Source organism: Mobula birostris, chromosome 18 (assembly GCF_030028105.1).
Source record: "Mobula birostris isolate sMobBir1 chromosome 18, sMobBir1.hap1, whole genome shotgun sequence".
Taxonomy (NCBI): Eukaryota; Metazoa; Chordata; class Chondrichthyes; order Myliobatiformes; family Myliobatidae; genus Mobula; species Mobula birostris.
In genome coordinates, this window is record NC_092387.1 from 66344180 (window position 1) to 66366805 (window position 22626).

General features: G+C 44.2%; 1 protein-coding gene across 2 annotated transcripts in view; it reads left to right on the forward strand.

Annotated features, from left to right (window-relative positions):
* The window catches only part of camk2g2 (calcium/calmodulin-dependent protein kinase (CaM kinase) II gamma 2), a 495645-nt gene that overhangs the window by 240685 nt on the left and 232334 nt on the right, over window positions 1-22626 (forward strand). For both annotated transcript variants that reach the window (XM_072282861.1, XM_072282859.1), the window contains exon 4: window positions 21194-21248. In XM_072282861.1, coding sequence (XP_072138962.1) covers window positions 21194-21248 — 55 coding nt within the window. The remainder of the gene's footprint in view (window positions 1-21193; window positions 21249-22626) is intronic.

A 22626-nucleotide genomic window follows, 5' to 3' on the forward strand; every position in this document is an offset into this window, starting at 1 on the left:
CCTTGCTCCAGGATTACATACTCAGAGCTGTTGAATGTGGACACATGGAGGTTCTGCTAATGATCTGCTAAACCTAAGACCGTTCTCTGATAAGAAGCTTTTCGTTATATAAAATGGCAGGTTTTCAGAAGGAACAGCCTGTGATCTCGTCAGCTGGGCCCAGTGATTGGATGACCTGGTCAGACTGGTTTGAACCAGTCTGAGTTGGGAATAAACAAAGGATATCACATCAGGCACAAGGCTCAGGGAAACGGCGATAAAGCAATACTGCTTCTAGCTCTGGGCTACATCCAATGAGAACTAACACAGATCAGTCAGATGACCTCAAGCCAACAAAATTGAAACATCATAGATTGATCTGATAAAGAAAAAAGAATAAGAAAGGAGGATTCTGGGCGTGCAGGCAGTGACAACTCTCTGGAGATCAACCATCGTAGATATGGAGGACCCCTCATCAGACACGTGGAGATCACATCGGGGCCATGAAGAACACCTGGCCAGCGAAAACTCCTCCTGGTGTTCTGACTGTGAACGAAGTCACTGAGAGACACTGAAACTGGTAATATAAGAAGTATTTATTCAGCATACAAGCAGGCATCTTACTGGACACTCTCTTAGAAGAGGCTCCCTTTTCCAATAGTACCTGACATTTTTATTGCTGAAGAATAAAGGTAATGGCAGGATAGTTCTATAGTTACAATGAATCTGCAATGCTTCCTTTGAATGACATATAAATCTTCAAACGACTAGATCTTCACAACAACACTCCAGACACCCAAAATGAATGCTAATCACCATTGCCTCTGAGCTGTATTTATGCATATGCAGACAACTCAGGTAAATGAGTGTGTCTTGGTTTGCAATTGACCCCAGCCTGCAGCTCCAAGAACACTATTGTTCTGAGCTGCATTTTAAACTCAATCTACAATCCACATTCTGATCTGAAGATTGGTTGCTGTTGAAATTAATATTTCCTATATTCAAAATCAGGATCAGAATATGCCCAAGCACCTGGGTATTACCTTTTCCCTTCTTTGACAGTTCATGGAGGGTTAGGGAAACCTAGTAGGTGTGCACACAACTATTCAGTTGTATAAATTCAGGAGCTTGTCATTGAGACAATAAAGGTACTTACCAATAAATACAGATCTCTTTATGCCTACCTGATCATTATTGTTGAGGATTAGTAACTACTTATTGCCCTTTACGCCACTGGAGATTATGGCAGCAAGGAAGTCCTCCATCTCTGGCAGTGTTCAGGGCTTCCTTCATCATGTCAGTAGCTTCCACTTGGTTTTCACTACTGTCCTGCAAGTTCCGGGTGGAGACTCAGAAATACTGTCACACTCAGGTGTAGAAGGATTCTTCATTGCTGTTTCCATAACAATTTTGTTTTGCCAGTCAGGGTTGTTAGCCCTGAGTTGAACCCCCAAACCTGCAGGACCGGTGGACCACTCTTAGTCTGACCTCTATCCTTTGACATGTTTGGCATGGGTGATGCTACCAAGAGCCCTGACTCCAGCCAATTTAGCTCTCCAGGTCATTGAGACATGCAAGCCTCCAAACCATGGCAAGGTTGCGGTCCTCTTGGAGGTTGAGGGTTAATTTTTGTAACAGTATCACTTATCAGGAATATGTTGGAAACTTGTTTGTACATCAAACGTTACAGCACAGTACAGGCCCATTAGCCCACGATGTTGTGCCGACCTTTTAACCTACTCTAAGGTCAATCTAACCCTTCCCTCCCACGTAGCCCTCCATTTTCCTTTCACCCATGTGCTTATCTAAGAGTCTGTTAAACGTCCCTAATGTCTCTGCCTCAACCAGTACCACTGGCAGGACGTTCCACACACCCAACACTCTGCGTAAAAAAAAAACTGCCTCTGATATCTTCCCTATATTTTCCCCCACTCGCCTTAAAATTATGACCTATCAGCCATTTCCACCCTGGGAAAAATCTCTGGCTTTCTGCGCGATCTATGCCACTTTTCATCTTGTACACCTCTATCAAGTCACCTCTCACCCTTCTTCGCTCTGAAGACAAAAGCCCTAGCTCACTCAGCCTATCCTCACAAGATATGCTGCCTCGTCCAGGAAACTTCCTGGTAAATCTCCTCTGCACCCTCTTTAAAACTTCTGCCACCTTCCTTTAATGAAGGGAAGAGAACAAGGCCAGAGGAGAGCAGTTTACCCAGAGTTGGAGAAGTCCATGTTCATACCATTGGATTGCGGTCTACCCAGGCAGAATATACTCTGCTGCTGCTCTGCACCTCTTGTGTTGCCATGTCATTATTTATTTTCAATAGAGCAAGCGAACTGGCCATGTTTAACCTACAATCGCTCCTCATGTACATGAGATTGGCAATAGAAGGCTTTAATTAAAATATAAAAGAAGTCTGTAAGTCTCTGAGTCTTTTCTAAAGACTAGAGAGTGGGGACGTGGAGGCAGCCTGTCCTGGGGTTTGAGGCCTGGCTGTGTGTCTGAGTGGGTGGGAGGGTGGGAAGAGGGCTTGTATTGCTGTAACACACACAAAAAATGCTGGTTAGCGCAGCAGGCCAGGCAGCATCTATAGGAAGCGGTACAGTCGACGTTTCGGGCCAAGATCCTTCGTCAGTCAGTTTTTGTGTGTGTTGCTTGAATTTCCAGCATCTGCAGATTTCCTCGTGTTTGCGTCGTTTTGCTGTAAATTGTTTTGCTTGTGTTGTTCTGCTGAACATTATGAGCATGTTATGTCGTGTGGTGACACACTTGTGGGCTGCCTCCAGCACATCCTTGGGTGTGTTGGTTGTTAACACAAATGATGCATCTCACTGTATGTTTCAATGTGTGTGTGATAAATAAATTAATCTGAAGCTGAATGTGAATATATACATTGGCACACCATTATAGTGGTAGTGAGATCACTCGAGGTGAGTGTGACGCTCTCCTGAGGGGATGTGTATTGGTGGGCCCTCAGGTGACTGTAGAGGCCTATCCGGGATCCACGTATTCTGGTGCAGTATGGGGAAGGGTAAGTGGTGACTGTGGTCAGTGGTTGGGCCTCCTGGTTGTTCAGTCCCCTTTCACAGCTGCCACTTGTTCTCTGCGGCACAGCAGAGGTCGTTTTTATGCAGCGCAGCTCCTTCTTGGTCACATTTCCTCCAGGTGTATCTGCTGAGTGCAAAGTCTTCCCAGTTTTCAGATGTCATGTTGAATTTCTTCAGGCTGATTTTGATATTATCTTCAAAGCATTTCCTTTGCCCTCCAGGGGCTCACTGACCCTCCTTCCACTGGAAGTAAAGGATTTGTTTGGGGAGACGTGAGTTAGGCATGCGGATGCTAAGCTGGTAAAACCTGAGGCACAGGCATAGCCAAGCACACTCATTTCTTGATTGCTGGGAACTTTCGGACTATTCGAGTGGTGTTTAGTATTGTGGCTTCCCAGAAATGTATTTAATATTACTGGAGAAGAAGGAATCTGATAGGAGAGGAGAGTAGACTATGGGGGAAAGGGAAGGAGAAGGGGCACCAGTGGGAGGTGATAGGCAAGTGAGGAGAGGAGAAGAGGGGTGCTACAGTGGGGAATGGAAGAAGAGGGAAGGGAGTGAGAGGGAAAAATGACTATGTCAGAGAAATCGATGTTCATGGAATCATGTTGGAGGCTACCCAGACGGAAAATGAGGTGTTGCTCCTCCAACTTGAAAAGGCCTCATCGTGCCAGTAGAGGAGACCATGGACTGATATGACAGAATGAGAATGGGGAATGAAGATTGGAATTAAAGTGGTTGGACCGTGGTTAGTTCCCCTTCCTCCCTCTTTTTATTCTGGCATCTTCTCTCTTCCTTTTCAGTCTTGAAGAAGGGTCTTGGCCCGAAACGTCAACTGTTTATTCATTTCCATAGATGCTGCCTGATCCACTGAGTTCCTCCAGCATCTTTTGTGTGTTGCTCTGGTTTTCCAACATCTGCAGAATCTCTTGTGTTTAGGAAATCCTGCTTCTTGTTCTGTAGTTTATCCTGTACACGTTTTTCAGTTTGATTCCTCCTTTATTTCTAGATCCTTTATTGTACGTATATGCAATTAACCTGTGCATCTAATAAAACTTGTTCAAACCAGTTAGGACTGGCAACTCCTTATTGGCACAGAATAATCTCAGGGGACATGTCTCTGGTTGCTAATTGTAAACAATTATCCCCTCAAGCGTGCCTGCACAGGCAGCCTCCTGTCCTGCCTGGGTCAGCAAGACACCACTGAAAGAATGTCACCTTGAGATTTATTTTCTTGCAGGCATTTACAGGAAAGTAAAGAGATGCAATAGAAATTATGAAGAAATATACATAAACCACTGTTAGAAAGTCAGGTCATGAGACTAAATATATGGTTTGCATATGTACAAAGTTCAAAGTAAATTTATTATCAAAGTACCTTGAGATTAATTTTCTTGCGGGCTTGCTCAAGAAATCATAATAGAATCAATGAAAAATTGCAGCAAAAGGACAGACAACTAGCATGCAAAAGACAACAAACTGTGCTAAAACAAAAAGAAAGAGGAAGAAAAAGGAATAATAATAATTAAGCAATAAATATCGAGAACTTGAGATGAAAAGTCCTTGAAAGCAAGTCCATAGGTTGTGGGAATCATTCAGTGATGGGGCAAATGAAGTTAAGTGAAGTATCCCCCGGTTCAAGAGCCTGATGGTTTTAGGGTAATAATATACCAGCTGACGGAGGTGCTGACGGATATATTCAGCATCTCGCTGGATCAATCCATTGCCCTCAGTTTTCAAGGTGACAACCATCATTCCAGTGCCAAAGAAGATGATAGTACCCTGCCTAAATGACTATATCCGGTGGCATTAACATCAAACATTATGAAATGCTTTGAACAGCTGGTCCTGGAGCGCATTAAAGCCTTCTGTCGGCTACATTGGACTCTTTCCAATTCGCATATTGCTCAGATCGATTCACTGACAATGCACTAGCCTCTGCCCTCCACTCTGTCCTCGCTGGGTCTCAACATCTCCCTCTGCAATTGGATACTGGACTTCTTAACAGTAAGGCAGTAAGTCAGTCTATGTGGGCAGCAACGTGTCTCGTCCCATTACGCTGAGCGCTGGTGCTCCCCGATGCTGTGTGCTCAGCCCGCTGCTGTTCACACTGCTGATGCACGACTGTGTCACAGGATCCAGCTCAAGCTGTGTTCTCAGATTTGTGGATGACACAACAGTGGTTGGCCTTATCAACCATTGGAGAATAGAGAGGAAGTGGAGTGGCTGGTGGATTGGTGTGAGGAGATGTGGAGAAGACAAAGAAAATCATTGTGGACTTCAGGAAGGTGCATACAAACCGTCACCTTCTGCTAATACGCAAACACAAGGAAACCTGCAGATGCTGGAAATTTCAGCAACACACACAAAATGCTGGTGAACGCAGCAGGCCAGGCAGCATCTATAGGAAGAAGTACAGTCGACGTTTCGGGTCGAGACCCTTCGTCAGGACTGACGGAAAAAAGAGATAGTAAGAGATTTGAAAGTGGGAGGGGGAAGGGAGATCTGAAATGATAGAAGACAGGAGGGGGAGGGATAGAGCCAAGAGCTGGGAAGTTGATTGGCAAAAGGGATACAAGGCTGGAGAAGGGAGAGGATCATGGGACGGGAGGCCTTGGAAAAAAGAAGCGGGGAGGGGAGCACCAGAGGAACATGGAGAACAGGCAAGGAGTTACTGTGAGAGGGAAAGAGAGAGAAAAAAAAGTAAATAATAGATTAGGGATGGGGTAAGAAGGGGAAGAGGGGCATTAGCCGAAGTTAGAGAATTCAATGTTCATGCCATCAGGTTGGGGGCTATGTCCAACCTAAGTGTGGCTTCACCTCAACAGTAGAGGAGGCCATGGACTGACATATCAGAATGGGAATGGGACGTGGAATTAAAATGTGTGGCCACTAGGAGATCCTGCTTCCTCTGGCGGAGAGAGTGTAGGTGTTTAGTGAAGTGGTCTCCCAATCTGCGTTGTGTCCAACATATAATCCTCCGTTTCTTCCGTCATCTACAATGAGATCCCACCACCAAGCACATCTTTCCCTTCCCCCCCCACTTTCTGCTTTCCGCAGGGATCGCTCCCTTTGCGACTCCCTTGTCCATTCGTCCGCCCCCATCCCTTCCCACTGATCTTCCTCCTGGCACTTATCCTTGTAAGCGGAACAAGTGCTACACCTGCCCTTACACTTCCTCCCTCATCACCATTCAGGGCCCCAGACAGTCCTTCCAGGTGAGGCGACACTTCACCTGTGAGTCTGCTGGTGTGATATACTGTATCTGGTGCTCCCAGTGCGGCCTTCTATATATTGGCGAGACCCGACGCAGACTGGGAGATCGTTTCGCTGAACACCTGCGCTCTGTCCGCCAGAGAAAGCAGGATCTCCCAGTGGCCACACATTTTAATTCCACGTCCCATTCCCATTCCAATATGTCAATCCATGGCCTCCTCTACTGTCGAGATAAAGCCACACTCAGGTTAACAACACCTTATATTCCATCTGGGTAGCCTCCAACCTGATGGTATGAATATTGATTTCTCTAACTTCCGTTAACGCCCCTCCTCCCCTTCTTACCCCATCCCTAATTTATTATTTATTTTTTCTCTCTCTCTCTTTCTCTCTCACAATAACTCCTTGCCTGTTCTCCATCTTCCTCTGGTGCTCCCCTCCCCTTTTCTTTCTTCCAAGGCCTCATGGCCCATGATACTCTCCCTTCTCCAGCCTTGTATCCCTTTTGCCAATCAACTTTCCAGCTCTTGGCTTCATCCCTCCCCCTCCTGTCTTTTCCTATCATTTTGGGTCTCCCCCTCCCCCTCCCACTTTCAAATCTCTTACTATCTCTTTTTTCCATTAGTCCTGATGAAGGGTCTTGACCCGAAGCATTGACTGTACTTCTTCCTATAGATGCTGCCTGGCCTGCTGTGTTCCACCAGCATTTTGTGTGTGTTCCCTCTGCTAATACATGGCTCCACCATAGAGAGAGTAAAGTGCACCAAGTTCATGGGACTTCACATCACGGATGACCTCACCTCTAGTCTCCTCCCTGAACAAGAAGGCACAGCAGCACTTCCACTTCCTAAGAAGATTGAAGCAAGCAATGCTCCCTCCCCCCCATCTTAACTGTGTTTTACAGGAGCATCGTTGAGAGCACCCTGACAAGTTGCATCTCCATCTGGTCTGGGAGCAGTCGAGCATCGGACCATAAGTCCCTACGAAGGACTGTGAGAACCCCTGAGAGGATCATAGGGGTCTCCCTATCGTCCATCGGGGACATTTATCAGGAGCACTGCGTATTATCAAGGATCCCACCCATCCATGCGGCGTCTTCTTTGACTTTCTACCATCAGGCATGAGACTATGATGCCATAAAAACAAGAATGGCCAGGATGAGAAACAGTTGCTTCCCTCAGGCCAATTAGACTTCTGAACTCCCTGCTGCATCGCAGTCGAACTGTCACTAGTTAACCTGTTCTGTACCTGACAATAGTTAATATCAGTTTGTTATTTATGTGTGATTCATCTGTAGATTTTATCCTTACCTTCACAAGCTATCATGTGTTATGTATACTGTTTGTCTGTCTCGGTACCATATCCGATGCGGATGTTGGTGGCCATGGTTTTCCATATAGATCTATCCTTCGTTTTTTGGATGACTTCCATTTCCTCGATGTGTAGCCACCTGGCTAAGCTTTTGATGTACATAAGCCAAGGTCTTCCTCTAGGTTTGCTCCCCTCGATCTTTCCAGAGAGTATGAGTTTTTCTAGTTCATCTTTCCTCATGATGTGTCCTAGGAATCTGAGTTGTCTTTCTCTTATTGTTGGTACGAGTGATCTAACTGCTTGGGCTCTTCTGAGAACTTCTTCATTTGATGTATGTGTGGTCCATGATATTTTTTACATTCTCCTGTAGAACCATAATTCAGCTGCTTCTAGTCTCTTTTCCATTGCTGGGGAAATGGTCCAGCATTCACTTCCGTAAGTCAGGATAGAATAAATGTAGCACTGCAGTATTCTGTTTTTAGTGTACGTGCTCATCTTTCTGTCTGTTAATAAGGTCTTCATTTTTTGGAAAGCTTCTTTCACCATTGCTGTTCTGTATTTGATATCTGTGTCGCACCTGCCATCATTTGTTATTAGGCTGCCAAGATATCTGAATTTGTTGACTTGTTTGATGTTTGTATTTCCGATCTTGATCACACGTTGTGGGATGTTTGTCTTTCTGGAGATGACCATGCTTTCTGTCTTCTTGGTGTTGATTGAGAGGCCTCTGTAATTACTTTCTGCTGCCACTATAGTGAGTAGTTCTTGAAGTTTTGTTTCTGAGTCAGATATTAGTACGATGTCATCAGCATATCTGATGTTATTTATATTATGGCCTCCAATTGTGAATCCTTTGATGTCTTTGATACTTCTCAAGATATTTTCACTATACAGGTTGAATAAGTCTGTCGAAAAGGCACAACCTTGCCTGACTCCTCATGATATTCACATACTCACTCACTTCTCCTTCTATTCTGATGGATGCTGTCTGGTCCCAGTATAAGTTTCTTAAGAAACGTTTATCTTTCCCATCTATGTCAAGATTTTGAAGCATTTCCAGAAGATCTTGTTGTCTGACAGTGTATACGACTGTGTTTTAAACCCTGGCTCAGAGATACGTTGTCTCATTTGTATATACATTATATGGTTATACATGTTATATACAAGTATATAGTTAAATGACAATAAACATCACTTGACTAACCGTTCCTTAACCGAGTGCTGTGGGTCCTGAGGCTCCTGTACCTTCCTCCTGATGGCAACAGCTAGAAGAGAGCATGACCTGGGTGATAGCACCTTCAGATTAAAGCATCTCAAACTGTTTCGTGTGAATGCAATCAAACAGATATCAGGGGCACAGGAGAGAGCAGATGGAATCTGGAGCAACATACAATCTCTTGGAAGAACTCGTGTTGAGCAGTATCTGAGGGGGAAACGAATTATTGGTGTTTCAGGTCAAAGCCCTGCATCTGGGCTGATGCCAGCATAGAGTCACTGAAGGACAGCTTAGTCAGAAAGAGAAAGGGGCTTTGATGGATTTTTCGTTAAATTTATTATTATTGTAGTATGAATACACTCAGTTGCTGTTTTGTTAGGTACACTTGCACATCTGCTCGTGAATGCAAATATCTATCAGCCAATCACGTGACAGCAACTCAGTGCATAAAGGCATGTAGACGTGGTCAAGAGGTTCAGTTGTTGTTCAGAGCAAACGCCAGAATGGGGAAGAAATGTGATCTAAGTGACTTTGACTGTGGAATGATTGTTGGTGCTGGATAGGGTGGTTTGAAACTGCTGATCTCCTGGGGTTTTCATGCACACAAGTCTCGTGAGTTTACAGAGAATGGTGCGAAAAACAAAAGAACATCTTGTGAGTGGCAATTCTGTGGGTGAAAATGCCTTGTCAATGGGAGAGGTCGGAGGAAAATGTCCAGACTAGTTCAGGATGACAGGAAGGCGACAGTAACTCAAATAACCACACATTACAACAGTGGTGTGTAGAACAGCATCTCTGAATGCACAGCATGTCGAACATTGAAGTGGATGGGCTACAGCAGCAGAAGACCACAAACATACACTCAGTGGCCACTTTATTACGTACCTCCTGTACCTAATAAAGTGGTCATTAGGTGTATGTCACCACGTACTACCTTGAAATTTATTTCACAAACAAGAGAAAATCAGCAGATGAGGGAAACCGAAAAGCTAGAGGAATTCTTCAGGCCTACCGGCATCTATGGAGAGGAATAAATAGATACCTAACGTGTTTGGCTGAGACTGTTCATTAGGGCTGAAAAGGAAGGGGGAAGAAGCTAGAATAAAAAAAGAGGGAGGGGAAGGAATACAAGCTGGCAGGTCATAGATGAATCCAGGTGAGTGGGGAGGAGGGATGAAGTGAGAAGCTGGAAGGTGACCCTAACCCCATCCATACATCTTTTGGAATGTCGAGGAAACCAGAGAAATGGCATGGATAATCACATCGGCACATTGCTGTTTTTGGGAGTTTTGCTGTGTACAAAATGGCTGCTCTGCCTTAGCCTGTTGGACCAGCCTACCATGCTGGAACTTGTCAAATGCCTTATGAGTATGGGGCATTCTCATGGGATTTGCTCAAAAGACCAGGTTTTATACTTTATACTTTATTGTCACCAAACAATTGGTACTAGAACGTACAATCATCACAGCGATATTTGATTCTGTGCTTCACGCTCCCTGGATTACAAATATTAAATATTAAAAATAGTTGAAATTAGTAAATATTAAAAATTTAAATTATAAATCATAAATATAAAATAGGAAAATGGAAAGTAAGGTAGTGCAAAAAAAACCGAGAGGCAGGTCCGGATATTTGGAGGGTACGGCCCAGATCCGGGTCAGGATCCGTTCAGCAGTCTTATCACAGTTGGAAAGAAGCTGTTCCCAAATCTGGCTGTACGAGTCTTCAAGCTCCTGAACCTTCTTCCGGAGGGAAGAAGGACGAAAGGTGTGTTGGCTGGGTGGGTCGTGTCCTTGATTATCCTGGCAGCACTGCTCCGACAGCGTGCGGTGTAAAGTGAGTCCACGGATGGAAGATTCTGAAATGGCCCCGAGCAGTATCAGTTGTGTTGTTGTATGGGTTTGAACAGTGTGTAGGAGTGCTTCACACTGTTTCACAACATCAGCAGCAGTGTATTGGGCATGTTACCCTTTTTCCATGTGAATTGTATATTTAAGACTTTCAGATTCAGATTTATTCATCACATGTACTTTGAAACACACAGTGAAATGTGAAATTTATGTTAACAGCCAACACAGCAACAACCGGAGCGAAGTTTAATCGACTCGTTTTGTGGATTGTGGATCCTCATTCACGTTTATGATGTGTTTTAGTTTTTCTGGTCACTCCTTTTCTCATTGCTAGTTTGGTCAATTTTGAATCGGGGCGGCCTGTAGATAATGAACATTGAACTGAACTGAAATATGCCTTTTGATTATATGTTTCATATCTCATGATTTTGCTCTTTTTCGTGCGTGGGGGGAGGGGTTTGATTTTTTTTCTTGAATGGTTCCATGGTTCTGTTTCATGATTGTCTGTGGGAGATGAATCTTAGGGTTGTACACTGCATACATACCTTAATAATAAATGTACTTTGAACCTTTGAACTTTGAATCTTTGAACACACCCAAGGATGTGCCGAGGGTATCCCACAAGTGGTGTCACACGTTCCTGCGTCAGCAAAATATTCCCACAATATTCCCAAAATATTCCCTCGGCAGGACAACACCACCAAAACAGGCCCCTATTAAATTTCTCCCCCCACTCCAAATCTCTACCCTCTCATTCCTGATTCCCCAATCGTGGCAAAATAGACTGTCTGCATTTACCCTATCTATGCCCCGCATGATTCCACAAGATTACTCCTCCAAGGAATGAAGTCCTGGCCTGCCCAGGCTCTCCCTGTAACCCAGTTCCTCAATCTCTGGCAATATCCTTATTAATTTTTTCTATACCTCTTTCCAGTCTAATAGCATCTTTCATACAGCAGGGTGACCAGAAGTGAGCACAATACTCCCAAGGCTCAGCAACATCTGGTACAGCTGCACATAACTACCCAATCTCTATTCTCTATTTTTCTATACAGAGGTTGCAAGAACTTTGGAACCATGTTCCAACAGTGGCAGTTTATGCAGTAACTGTTTGAAGGATGAATATTTGATACGCAAAAGTATCAAACAATTTTAACATCAGGAACTGCTGTCAGTGGCCACTTTGTTAGGTGCCTCTTGTACCTAATAAAGAGGCCACTGAGTGTACGTTCATGGTCATCTGCTGCTGTAGCCCATCCACTTCAAGGATTGATGTGTTTTGCCTTCAGAGATGCTCTTCTGCACACCACTGTTGTAACACATGGTTATTTGAGTTACTATCACCTTCCTGTCAGTTTGAACCAATCTGGCCATTCTCCTCTGACCTCTCTCATTAACGAGGCATTTTTGCCCACAGAGCTGCCACTCATTGGAAGTTTTTCTGTTTATCGCATCATTCTCTGTAAGCTCTAGAGACGGTTCTGAGTGAAAGTCCCAGGAGATCAGCAGTTTTTGAGATACTCAAACCATCCCACCTGACACCTACAATCATTCCACAGTCAAAGTTACTTAGATCACATTCCTTCTCCACTTGGATGTTGGGTCTGAACAACAACTGAACCTCTTGGCCATGTCTGCATGCTTTTATGCATTGAGATGCTGCCACATGATTGACTGGTAAGATGTTTGCATTAACAAGCAGGTGAAGTGTGTACCTAATAAAGTGGCCCCTGAGTGTGTGTGGATCAGTGATCAGCTGGGCGACCCAGGTTCAGTTCCATTGCTGTCTCCAAGGAGTTTGATAATTCTCCCCGTAACTATGTAGGTTTCTTCCACGTGTTCTGGTTACCTCCCACAATCCAATGGCATATGAGTTAGTAGGCTAATTGGTCATATGGAGGTAACTGCATGGTATTGGCACGTTGGGCTGGAAGGTCCTGTTACTGTGCTGTATCTGCCTAGGTACCATATCCGATGCGGACTTTGGTGACCATGGTTTTCCATATAGATCTATCCCTCGTTCTTCGGATGACTTCCGTTTCCTAGATGTTTAGCCACCTGGCTTTTGATGTACGTAAGCCGAGCTCTTCCTCTAGGTTTGCTCCCCTCGATCTTTCCAGAGAGTATGAGTTTTTCTGGTTCATCTTTCTGCATGATGTGTCCTAGGAATCTGAGTTGTCTTTCTCTTATTGTTGGTATGAGTGATCTTACTGTGCTGTATCTCTTAATAAAATAAATCTTGTTGAAATTAAGTACAAGTTTAACAGGTTGAATGGCCACTTGGGCCCATTTTCCTGTTGCTTTCCAATGCTAATGCCCTGAAGTGAATGATGTCAGTGTGGGCAAGAAAAATCAATTGGACGTGTAAAAGTGATAAAGGTAATGAACAAGGAAGGATGTGCTGACATTGGAGAGGGTCCAGATGAGGTTCATGAGAATGATTTCAAGAATGAAAGGGTTAATATATGAGGAGCATTTGATGGTTCAGGGCTTGTACTCACTGGAGTTTAGAAGAATGACAGGGTACCTAATTGAAGCCTATGGAATATTAAGTGGAGAGGGTGTTTCCCATTGTGGGGAAGTCTGGGACCAGAGAGCACAGCCTCAGAATAGAGGTACGTCCATTTAGATCAGAGATGATGAGAAATTTCTTTAGCCAGAGGGTGTTGAGTTGCCACAGACAACTGTGAAAACTAGGTCGTTGAGTATATTTGAAGAAGAGGTTAATAGTTTCTTGATTATTCAGGGCATCGAAGGTTACGGAGAAGAGGCAGGAGAATGGGGTTGAGGGAGATAATAAATCAGCCACGATACAATGGTGGAGCAGACTCGATGGATCAAATGACGTTATTCTCCTCCCATCTCTCATAGACTTATGGACTTCATTTAGTCCCAACGAAAACGTACACCTCCCTGTCACATGCTCGGTGACCTGTTGGACAGGACTGACATGACCGCTTGTTTTTATGCAAATATCGAGTCACGGACTCAGGCTTTGGCATAATGTGGTTTCTGTATTTTGTGATGTTCTTAGACTGCTAAGCCTTTGCATTGCTGTAATTGAAGGTATTGATTTCAATCTAGATTGAGGGGATAGTGCACACTGTGGAAGTGTGTGCTGACTCCAAGTACAGGCAAATCCCTGCCCTACAGAGACCTTTCCCTCAACCTTCAGAATTGGAACGTCACTTGCTCGAAGCCTGGAACTACAGGTGATGCTGGCTTCGTAAAGCAGTTCACCTGTTGCCGTGGTAACCGTGAGCATCCATGCTATGCCAGAGCTAAGTGTTAACCCCGTCAGCGCCATGTTCCTCTCTGACTTTCTCCTGCGTGAGTGGAAATCCAAGCCTTTATATTACAGGAAGCGTTTATCACACAAAGGGTGGTGGGTATGTGAACCAGCTGCCAGAGGAACTGGTAGACACAGGGACAGTGACAGTTCAAAGACATTTGGACAGGTTCATGGAGGGAAAGTTTCTGAGATGTATGAGCCAAATATAAGCATATGGGAATACAAGAGTCTCTGGAAATGGGGCAGTCAAACATCTGCTGGAGGAAATCAACAGTTCAAGCAGCATCTGTGGGTGGAAATGGACGGTTGATATTTCGAGTCAAAAGCCTGCATCAGACAAATGGAAACAACAGGAATTCTGCAGATGCTGGAAATTCAAGCAACACACATCAAAGTTGCTGGTGAACGCAGCAGGCCAGGCAGCACGTGTAGGAAGAGGTGCAGTCGACGTTTCAGGCCGAGACCCTTCGTCAGGACTAACTGAAGGAAGAGTGAGTAAGGGGGTCTCGGCCTGAAACGTCGACTGCACCTCTTCCTACAGATCTGCCTGGCCTGCTGCGTTCACCAGCAACTTTGATGTGTGTTGCTTGATCAGACAAATGGACTAGCTCAGAAGGGCATCTTGGCTAGCATGGACAAGTTAGGCTGAGTGGCCTGTTGTTCTGCTGTTTGACTCTGGACTTATTTTAGATCACTGCCTGTGCCTCTCGGAAAATGCTCTAAACCTCCTTGGATAGAATGGCTAAGAAGGTGTATGGTGACTGGCCTTCATTAGTCAGGGGATTGAGTTCAAAAGCCTTGAGGTAATTCTGCAGCTTTGTAAGTGTAGTTAGACCCACACTAGCAGTATTGAGCTCAGCTCTGGTTGCCTCATCATTGGAAAGACGGAAGCTTCAGAGAGGTGTAGAGGGGATTAGAATCAGAATTATAATCAGGTTAATTATCACCGGCATGTAACGTGAAATTTGTCAACTTAGCAGCAGCAGTTCAATGCAATACGTAACACAGAAGAAAAAAAACAAATAAAATAATAAGTAAATCAATTACAGTATATGTATATTGAATAGATTAAAAATCATGCAAAAAACAGAAATAATATAGATCAAAAAAAGTGAGGTAGTGTCCAAAGATTCAATGTCCATTTAGGAACCAGATGACAGAGGGGAAGAAGCTGTTCCTGAATCACTGAGTGTGTGCCTTCAGGCTCCTGTACCTCCTACCTGATAGTAACAGAGAGAAAAGGGCATGCCCTGGGTGCTGGAGGTCCTTAATAATGGACGCTGCCTTTCTGAGACACCGCTCTTTGAAGATGTCCTGGGTATTTTATAGGCTAGTACTCAAGATGGAGCTGACTAAACTTACAACCCTCTGCAGCTTCTTTCGGTTGACAGTAGCCAACCACCCCCCCACCCCCCCATACCAGACAGTGATGCAGCCCGTCAGAATGCTCTCCATGGCCCACCTATAGAAGTTTTTGAGTGTATTTGTTGACATAACAAATCTCTTCAAACTCTTAATGAAGTATAGCCGCTGACTTGCCTTCTTTATAACTGCATCGATATGTTGGGACCGGGTTAGGTCCTCAGAGATCTTGACACCCAAGAACACGAAACTACTCACTCTCTCCACTTCTGATCCCTCTATGAGGATTAGTATGTGCTCCTTCGTCTTACGTTTCCGAAAGTCCACAGTCAGCACCTTTGTCTTACTGACGTCGAGTGCCAGGTTGTTGCTGCAGCACCACTCCACTAGTTGGCATATCTCACTTCTATACGTCCTCTCGTCACCACCTGAGATTCTACCAACAATGGTTGTATCGTCAGCAAATTTATAGATGGTATTTGATCTGTGCCTAGCCACACAGTCATGGGTATAGAGAGAGTAGAGCAGTGGGCTAATCACGCACCCCTGAGGTGCACCAGTGTTGATCATCAGCAAGAAGGATATGTTATCACCAATCCACACAGATTGTGGTCTTCCAGTTAGGAAGTCGAGGATCAAATTGCAGAGGGAGGTACAGAGGCCCAGGTTCTGCAACTTCTCAGTCAGGATTGTGGGAATGATGGTATTAAATGCTGAGCTACAGTCGATGAACAGCATCCTGACATGGGTGTTTGTGTTGTCCAGGTGGTCTAAAGCCATGTGGAGAGCCATTGAGATTGCATCTGCCATTGACTTGTTGTGACGATGGGCAAATTGCAGTGGGTCCAGGTCCTTGCTGAGGCAGGAGTTCAGTCTAGTCATGACCAACCTCTCAAAGTATTTCATCACTGTTGATGTGAGTGCTACCGGGTGATAGTCATTAAGGCAGCCCACATTATTCTTCTTAGGCACTGGTATAATTGTTGCCTTTTTGAGGGAAGTGGGAACTCCTGCCCATAGCAGTGAGATGTCGAAAATGTCCTTGAATACTCTCACCAGTTGGTTGGCAAAGGGTTTCAGAGCCTTACCAGATACTCCATCGGGGCCTTCTGGATGAATGAAAAATGAAGGGCTATGCAAGAAGGAAGGGTTAAATTGACCTTGGAGTAGGTGGAAAGGTTGGCACAACATCATGGGCCAAAGAGCCTTAACTGTACTGTAATGTTCTATCTATCTATCAAAAAATGGGTAGTGCTAGGATTGTGTGGGGGGGAGGGGGGAGGAGGCATTTGCAGTCTTCAGACTCTTCATTGTGTGCCCTAGAATTCCTCTGACTACCTTGGCTCTGTGGCTGGTGCTGAATCTTCTTCAGACCAATGACTGTAGGTTCAAGTTCTGCTTCAAACTGATCGTCCCACTGAGGAGGGGCTGCATTGCCAGTTGTGTTGGGTGAGGATTGACCTTGTGTCCCTCTCTCCTCAGGGAGAACCAGGGTAGCTGCTTGTGTATTTAGGTTAGTAGGTATGCAGGGGAGTGGTGGGGAATGGCACAGGGTGGACTATGTGGTTTAGGTTGTGGACACACAGCATTCTCACAACAAATATCAAGATGGCGGGCTCAATCAAGGTCATGGCTCAGAATTATTTGTCTTTTAGGTTCATTGGAATGACTGGGGAGAGAGAGGAGAGTTAGGAGTCAGGTTAGTGTTTAGGGGCAGGACTGTGGGCAAGTTAGAGGTCAGGCTGGAGTCCAGAACTCCACTCCGTGCTGTGCAGTTGAAGCCCAGCAACATGGAGATGTGACTTCTTTCTCAAATGCTCTTGAAGTTATGTTGTGTTTATTGTCCTGTGTACAAGTATGGTGATATACAGATATAATGAAAACTTTCCTTAAACCTATGGCCTCGTGTTTTCAATGTCTCCTTATTAACGTATAAGAAGTGTTTGATGTCTCTCGGCCTATACTTGATGGAGTTCAAAAGGCTGAAGGGTGAACTCACTGAAACCTTCTGGATGGTCAAAAGCCTAGATAGAGTGGATATGGAGAGGATATTTTCATTAGTAGAGGGGTGAGGGATCTGATGGCACAGCTTCATTCTTTTAAAAGTGAGAGAGTGGTGAACCTGCAGAGTTTATTGCTACAGAGCTGGAGACCAAGTCATTGGGTGTATCTAAAGCAGAGATTGATAGATTCATATTCAATAAGGGGATAAGGATTATGGAGAGAAGCCAGGAGAATGGGGTTGAAAAAAGCATCAACCACAATTGTTTGGAGGAGCAGGCTGAATGGGTCAACTTGCCTAATTTTGCTCCTATGTTTTATGATCCCATTATGACTGTCTGCCAATATCCACTCCTCTCATCTCTGAGGAGGATTTATCCCAGACCAAAATGTTGATGCAATTACAAAGAAGCCACAACAGTGGCTATATTTCATTGGGAGTTTGAGGAGACTTGGTACGTCAACAAAGACGCTCACAAATTTCTGCAGATACATCATAGAGAACATTCTAATTAGTTATGTCACTGGTACGGAGGGGCCACTGCACAGGATCGGAAAAAGCTGCAGAGAGTTATAAACTATTTTTTGTAAACTCTGCTGGCTCCATCATGCACACTAGCCTCCACAGCATCAAGGACGCCTTCAAAAGGCGATACTTCAAAAAGGCAACATTCTTCCATTAAGGACCATCACCCAAGATGTCCCTTTTTCTCATTCATTCCATCAGAGAGGACATACTGGAGCCGGAAGACTCCCATTTAATGATTCAGTAACAGCTTCTTTCCCTCCACTATAAGATTTCTGAATGGACAACGAACCCATGAACACTACCTCAGTATTTTCCTGCTCTTTTTGCACTACTTATTTCGTTATAAATATATATAATTTCTTGTATTCTGTAGTTTTTATTATCATATATATATTGCAACGTACTGCTGCTGCAGAACACAAATTTCACCACCTATGCCAGTGATATTAAACCTGATTCTGGTTTGATACCTCTATCTGGTCACCCCTCAAACTTATTCACTCCAGGGAAAATAAGCCTCGAAGTATCCAATCTCTACCATAACTCAAGTCCACCAGTCCAGGCTGTGTTTGCTCTGGACGTGGGAGTAATCTATTTCCTGCAGTATAGTAGCTTTGGTCACGTGAAGGACAGGAACGATGTACAGAGCAGGTGAATACCCAGAGCTTTGGGAAATTGGGCGCATTTCCTAGGGCTTCATGGCTAGTAATGAAATTCCTGCTAAAGTCTCTGTCAGTAATCCCTGCCTCCCCAGATCACTTGATGTCTGTTCTGCTCCTGATAAAACGTTAGCAGCCTGAAGTTGCAGATGCTCCTTTGAACTTGCAGGTGAGACTTCGTGTGGAAGCAGAGTTTAATCAAGTGTCCCTTCTGATGCTCTGCAAGGATGTGTGGAGGTCGTCAGAACCACGTTTGTTAATTCATTTGAAATCAGCATGAAATGTAAAATGCCGCCAGTACTAACTAATATCTCTGTAATTATCAGAAAGAAGGGTAAAAGAGATTTCTGTTAGAAAATGTTTCCACATGGATTCTCACCTACATGGAAAGCAAGTTCAAAGGAGAGTACTCACGACTTCAAGCTGCTGGTTCCTTGGTGTGCACAGAACGGGTGATCTAACCTGGACCCACAATGCCTCCTCATTACTCAAGAAGGCACAGCAGAGTCTACACTTTCTGAGGAGGCTGAGTCGTGTCCTGCCTCCATTCTAACAACTTTCTGCAGGAGCAACATCGAGAGAGTCCTGGAAACTGCAGAGCATCCGACCGCAATACCCTGCAGAGGATAGTAAAAACCACTGACAAAATCTCCAGGGCCTCTTTTCCACCTAAATGCCCACAATTTACAAACCCTAACCCAGATATATTTGGAACGTAAGTGGAAACTGGAGCACCTGGAAAACACATGTGGTCATGGGGAGAACGTACAAATTCCTTACAGTCAGGTTGGCAATTGAACCTGCAGTGATTAGTGACTGGTGATCGTTGGTGCTAACCACTATGCTGCCATGCTGCCCTATACTAACCAAAGGCTAAATATCACTAGTCACTGAAAAGTGTGTCCACCTCTGTTTTTTTGGCCGAGACAAGGAATCTTATTACACAGCTCCATCACATCCAGTAACATGTCTTTATTGTTATGGTCCTGAGATAACTATAGCTAATCATAAACACAAGAGACTCTGCAGATGCTGGAAATCTTGAGCAATAAACACAAAATGCTGAAGGAACTCAGCAGTTCAGGCAGCATCTATGGGGGGAGGGGATTAATGAAAGGTCTCAGCCCAAAACGTTGACTATTTATTCCCTTCCAAAGATGCTACATGACTTGCTGAGTTCCTCCAGCAATACATGTGTGTGACTAGCTAGCTTGCTCTCTGTAAGACCAGTGCACTTTTAAACAAAGCATACCAGGCCTTCAGACTGATTAATTCACGCTGATACAATTGTATTTCTATGTTATATTGACTGTCCTGTTGTACATACTACTTATTACAAATTACTATAAATTGCACATTGCACATTTAGACGGAGATGTAATGTAAAGACTTTTACTCCTCATGTATGCAAAGGATGTAAGGAATAAATTCAATTCAATTTCCGAGGTCATTAAGCAGCTACATCCAGGGTAGCTTCTGATGTTTTAGGAACTGAGAGGCCTGTATTTCATTAGGAGTTTGAGGAGATGTGGTATGTCACCAAAGGCTAGCAAATTTTCATAGATGTACCGTGGAGAGCATTCTGACTGTTTGCTTCACCATCTGGTTTGCAGGGGCCGCTATATAGGATCAGAGAAATATGTAGAGGATTGTAAGCTCAGCCAGCTCCATCATGAGCACTTGCGTCCCCAACAGCGATGCCTTAAAAAGGCAGCATCCATCATTAAAGACCCCCATCATCACTTCTTATTGCAGAGTGGGAGCCATGCACCATATACTAATCTATATATGATATGATCTCTGAATTTCTATCCTGGGCCCAACATACTGATGCAATTACAAAGAAAACTAGGCAGTGTCTACATTTCATTAGCAGTGTAAGGAGATTTTATATGTCACTGAAGACTCTATAACATTTCTAGAGAAGTGCTGCGGAGAGTATTTGAACTGGTTGTACATCTCTGTCTGGTATGGAGGCTCTGGTGCACAGGATTTGAAAAAGCTGCAGAGTGTTGTAAACTCTGCCAGATCCATCATGGGCATAGCATTGAAGACATCTTTAAATTGCAATGCTTCAAAAGGATGGCACTCGCTATTAAGGACCCCACCTATACAGACATGCCCTCTTTTCATTGTTACTATCAGAGAGAAGATATAGGAGCCTGAGACAAACACACAATGTTTTAGAAACAGCTTCTTCCCCTCTGCCAGCACATTTCTGAATGGACACTGAACCAACCCATGAACACTACCTCATTAATTTTGCTCTCTTTTTCAATACTTATTTAATTTAATTGGTTTAATATATTTCTTAATGTAACTGATGAAGGGTCTCAGCCAGAAACGTCGTCTGTTTATCCCTCTTCGTAGATGCTGCCTGACCTGCTGAGTTCCTCCAGCACCTTATGTGCGTTGCTCTGGATTTCCAACATCTGCAGAATCTCGTTTATTTATTTCTTATTTCATTTTATAGTTTTTATTAATATGTATTACATTGTACTGCTGCATAAAACAAAATATTTTACCAGATACGTTAGTGATATTAAAGTTGACTCTGAGCCCTTGGTATTGAGGTTTGAAAAAAACCTACGGGTAAATAACTGGTTCTGTTTCCATTTTCTGATACAGTTAGCTTAAAAGGAAACGACAGTAATGTACCTGAGACAATCTATCATTCTTAAACATAGTTATCAACCAAGATGATCCTAAATGCTCTTCTTTCTCTTTCAGTGCGTCTCCATGACAGCATATCAGAAGAAGGATTTCATTACCTCATATTTGACCTGTAAGTAATTGCATGCTCACTCACAATAACTATAATTTGTTGTATATATTTCTGGTGTACTGAGGAAGAAGCTGACTGCAGGTTGTACCTTATTGCTAAAACTTTCAAGGTAATGGAGCCAGTTGTGGTGGTTCTTGATGTGAATGGGAGAGGAGAAACGTTTGAACAAAGCACTTACGCAAAATAATAAACACAAAAAATTCTGCAGATGCTGGAAGTCCAGGGCAACACACACAAAATGCCGGAGGAACTCTATGGAAATGAACAAACAGTCAACATTTCGGGCTGAGACTGTTCTTCAGGGCCAGAGAGGAAGAGAGGAGATGCTAGAATAAAAGATGGGAGAGGGGGAGGAGGACAAGCTAGAAGGTGAGAGGTGAAGCCGGGTGAGTAGGAAGGTTAAAAGGCTGGAGAGGAGGAATCTGTTACGAGAGGAAGGGAGAAAGGGAAAGAAGCAGGGACACCAGGGACAGCTGAGGAGAAGAGATAGGCCAGAGTGAGGAACAGAAGAAGGGGGGGGGGGTGGTGTGAGTTTTTTTTACTGGAAAGAGAAATCAGTATTCATACCATCAGGTTGGAGGCTAAGCAGATGGAATATAAGGTGTTGCTCCTCCACCCTGAGGGTGGCCTCATCATGGCACAAGAGGAGGCTGTAGACTGACATGCCAGAATGGGAATGGGAATCAATTCATCAGACCAGCAGGAAGTTCTGCTTTTGACGGATGGAGCGGAGGTGCTCAATGAAGCGATTCCTAAATTTATGATGTCTCTCAGTAATGTGGAGGAGGGAGCACCGGATTCAATGGATGACCCCAACAGATTTCCAGGTAAAGTGTTGCCTCACCTGAAAGGGCTCACACAAAATGCTGAGGGATCTCAGCAAGTCAGCTAGTATCTTCGAGGGGAATAAACAGAGGGTGGTGAATCTGTGGAATTCGTTGCCACAGTCAGCTGTTGCGGCCAAGTCATTGGATATATTTAAAGTGGAGTTTGGTAGGTTCTAAGGATGTCAAAAATTACATGGAGAAGACAGGAGAATGAGTTTGAGAGGGATAATAAATCAGCCATGATGGATTGGCAGAGCAGACTCAATGGGCCAAATAGTTTAATTCTGCTCCTATGTCTTATGGTCAACAGATGTCGTTTCAGCAGAGACCCTTCATCAGGACTGGAAATGAAGGGGGAAGAAGCCAGAAAAAGAAGGGGGGGCGTGGAAAGGAATACAAACTGGCAGGTAATAGGTGAGATCAGGTGAGGGGCAAGATGAACAGGTGGGGGGAGGGGATAATCAAGTGAGAAGCAGGGAAGAGAAAGGTGGAAGAGGTAAAGGGCTGAAGAAAAAGGAATCTGATAGGGAAGGAGAGTGGACCATGGAGAA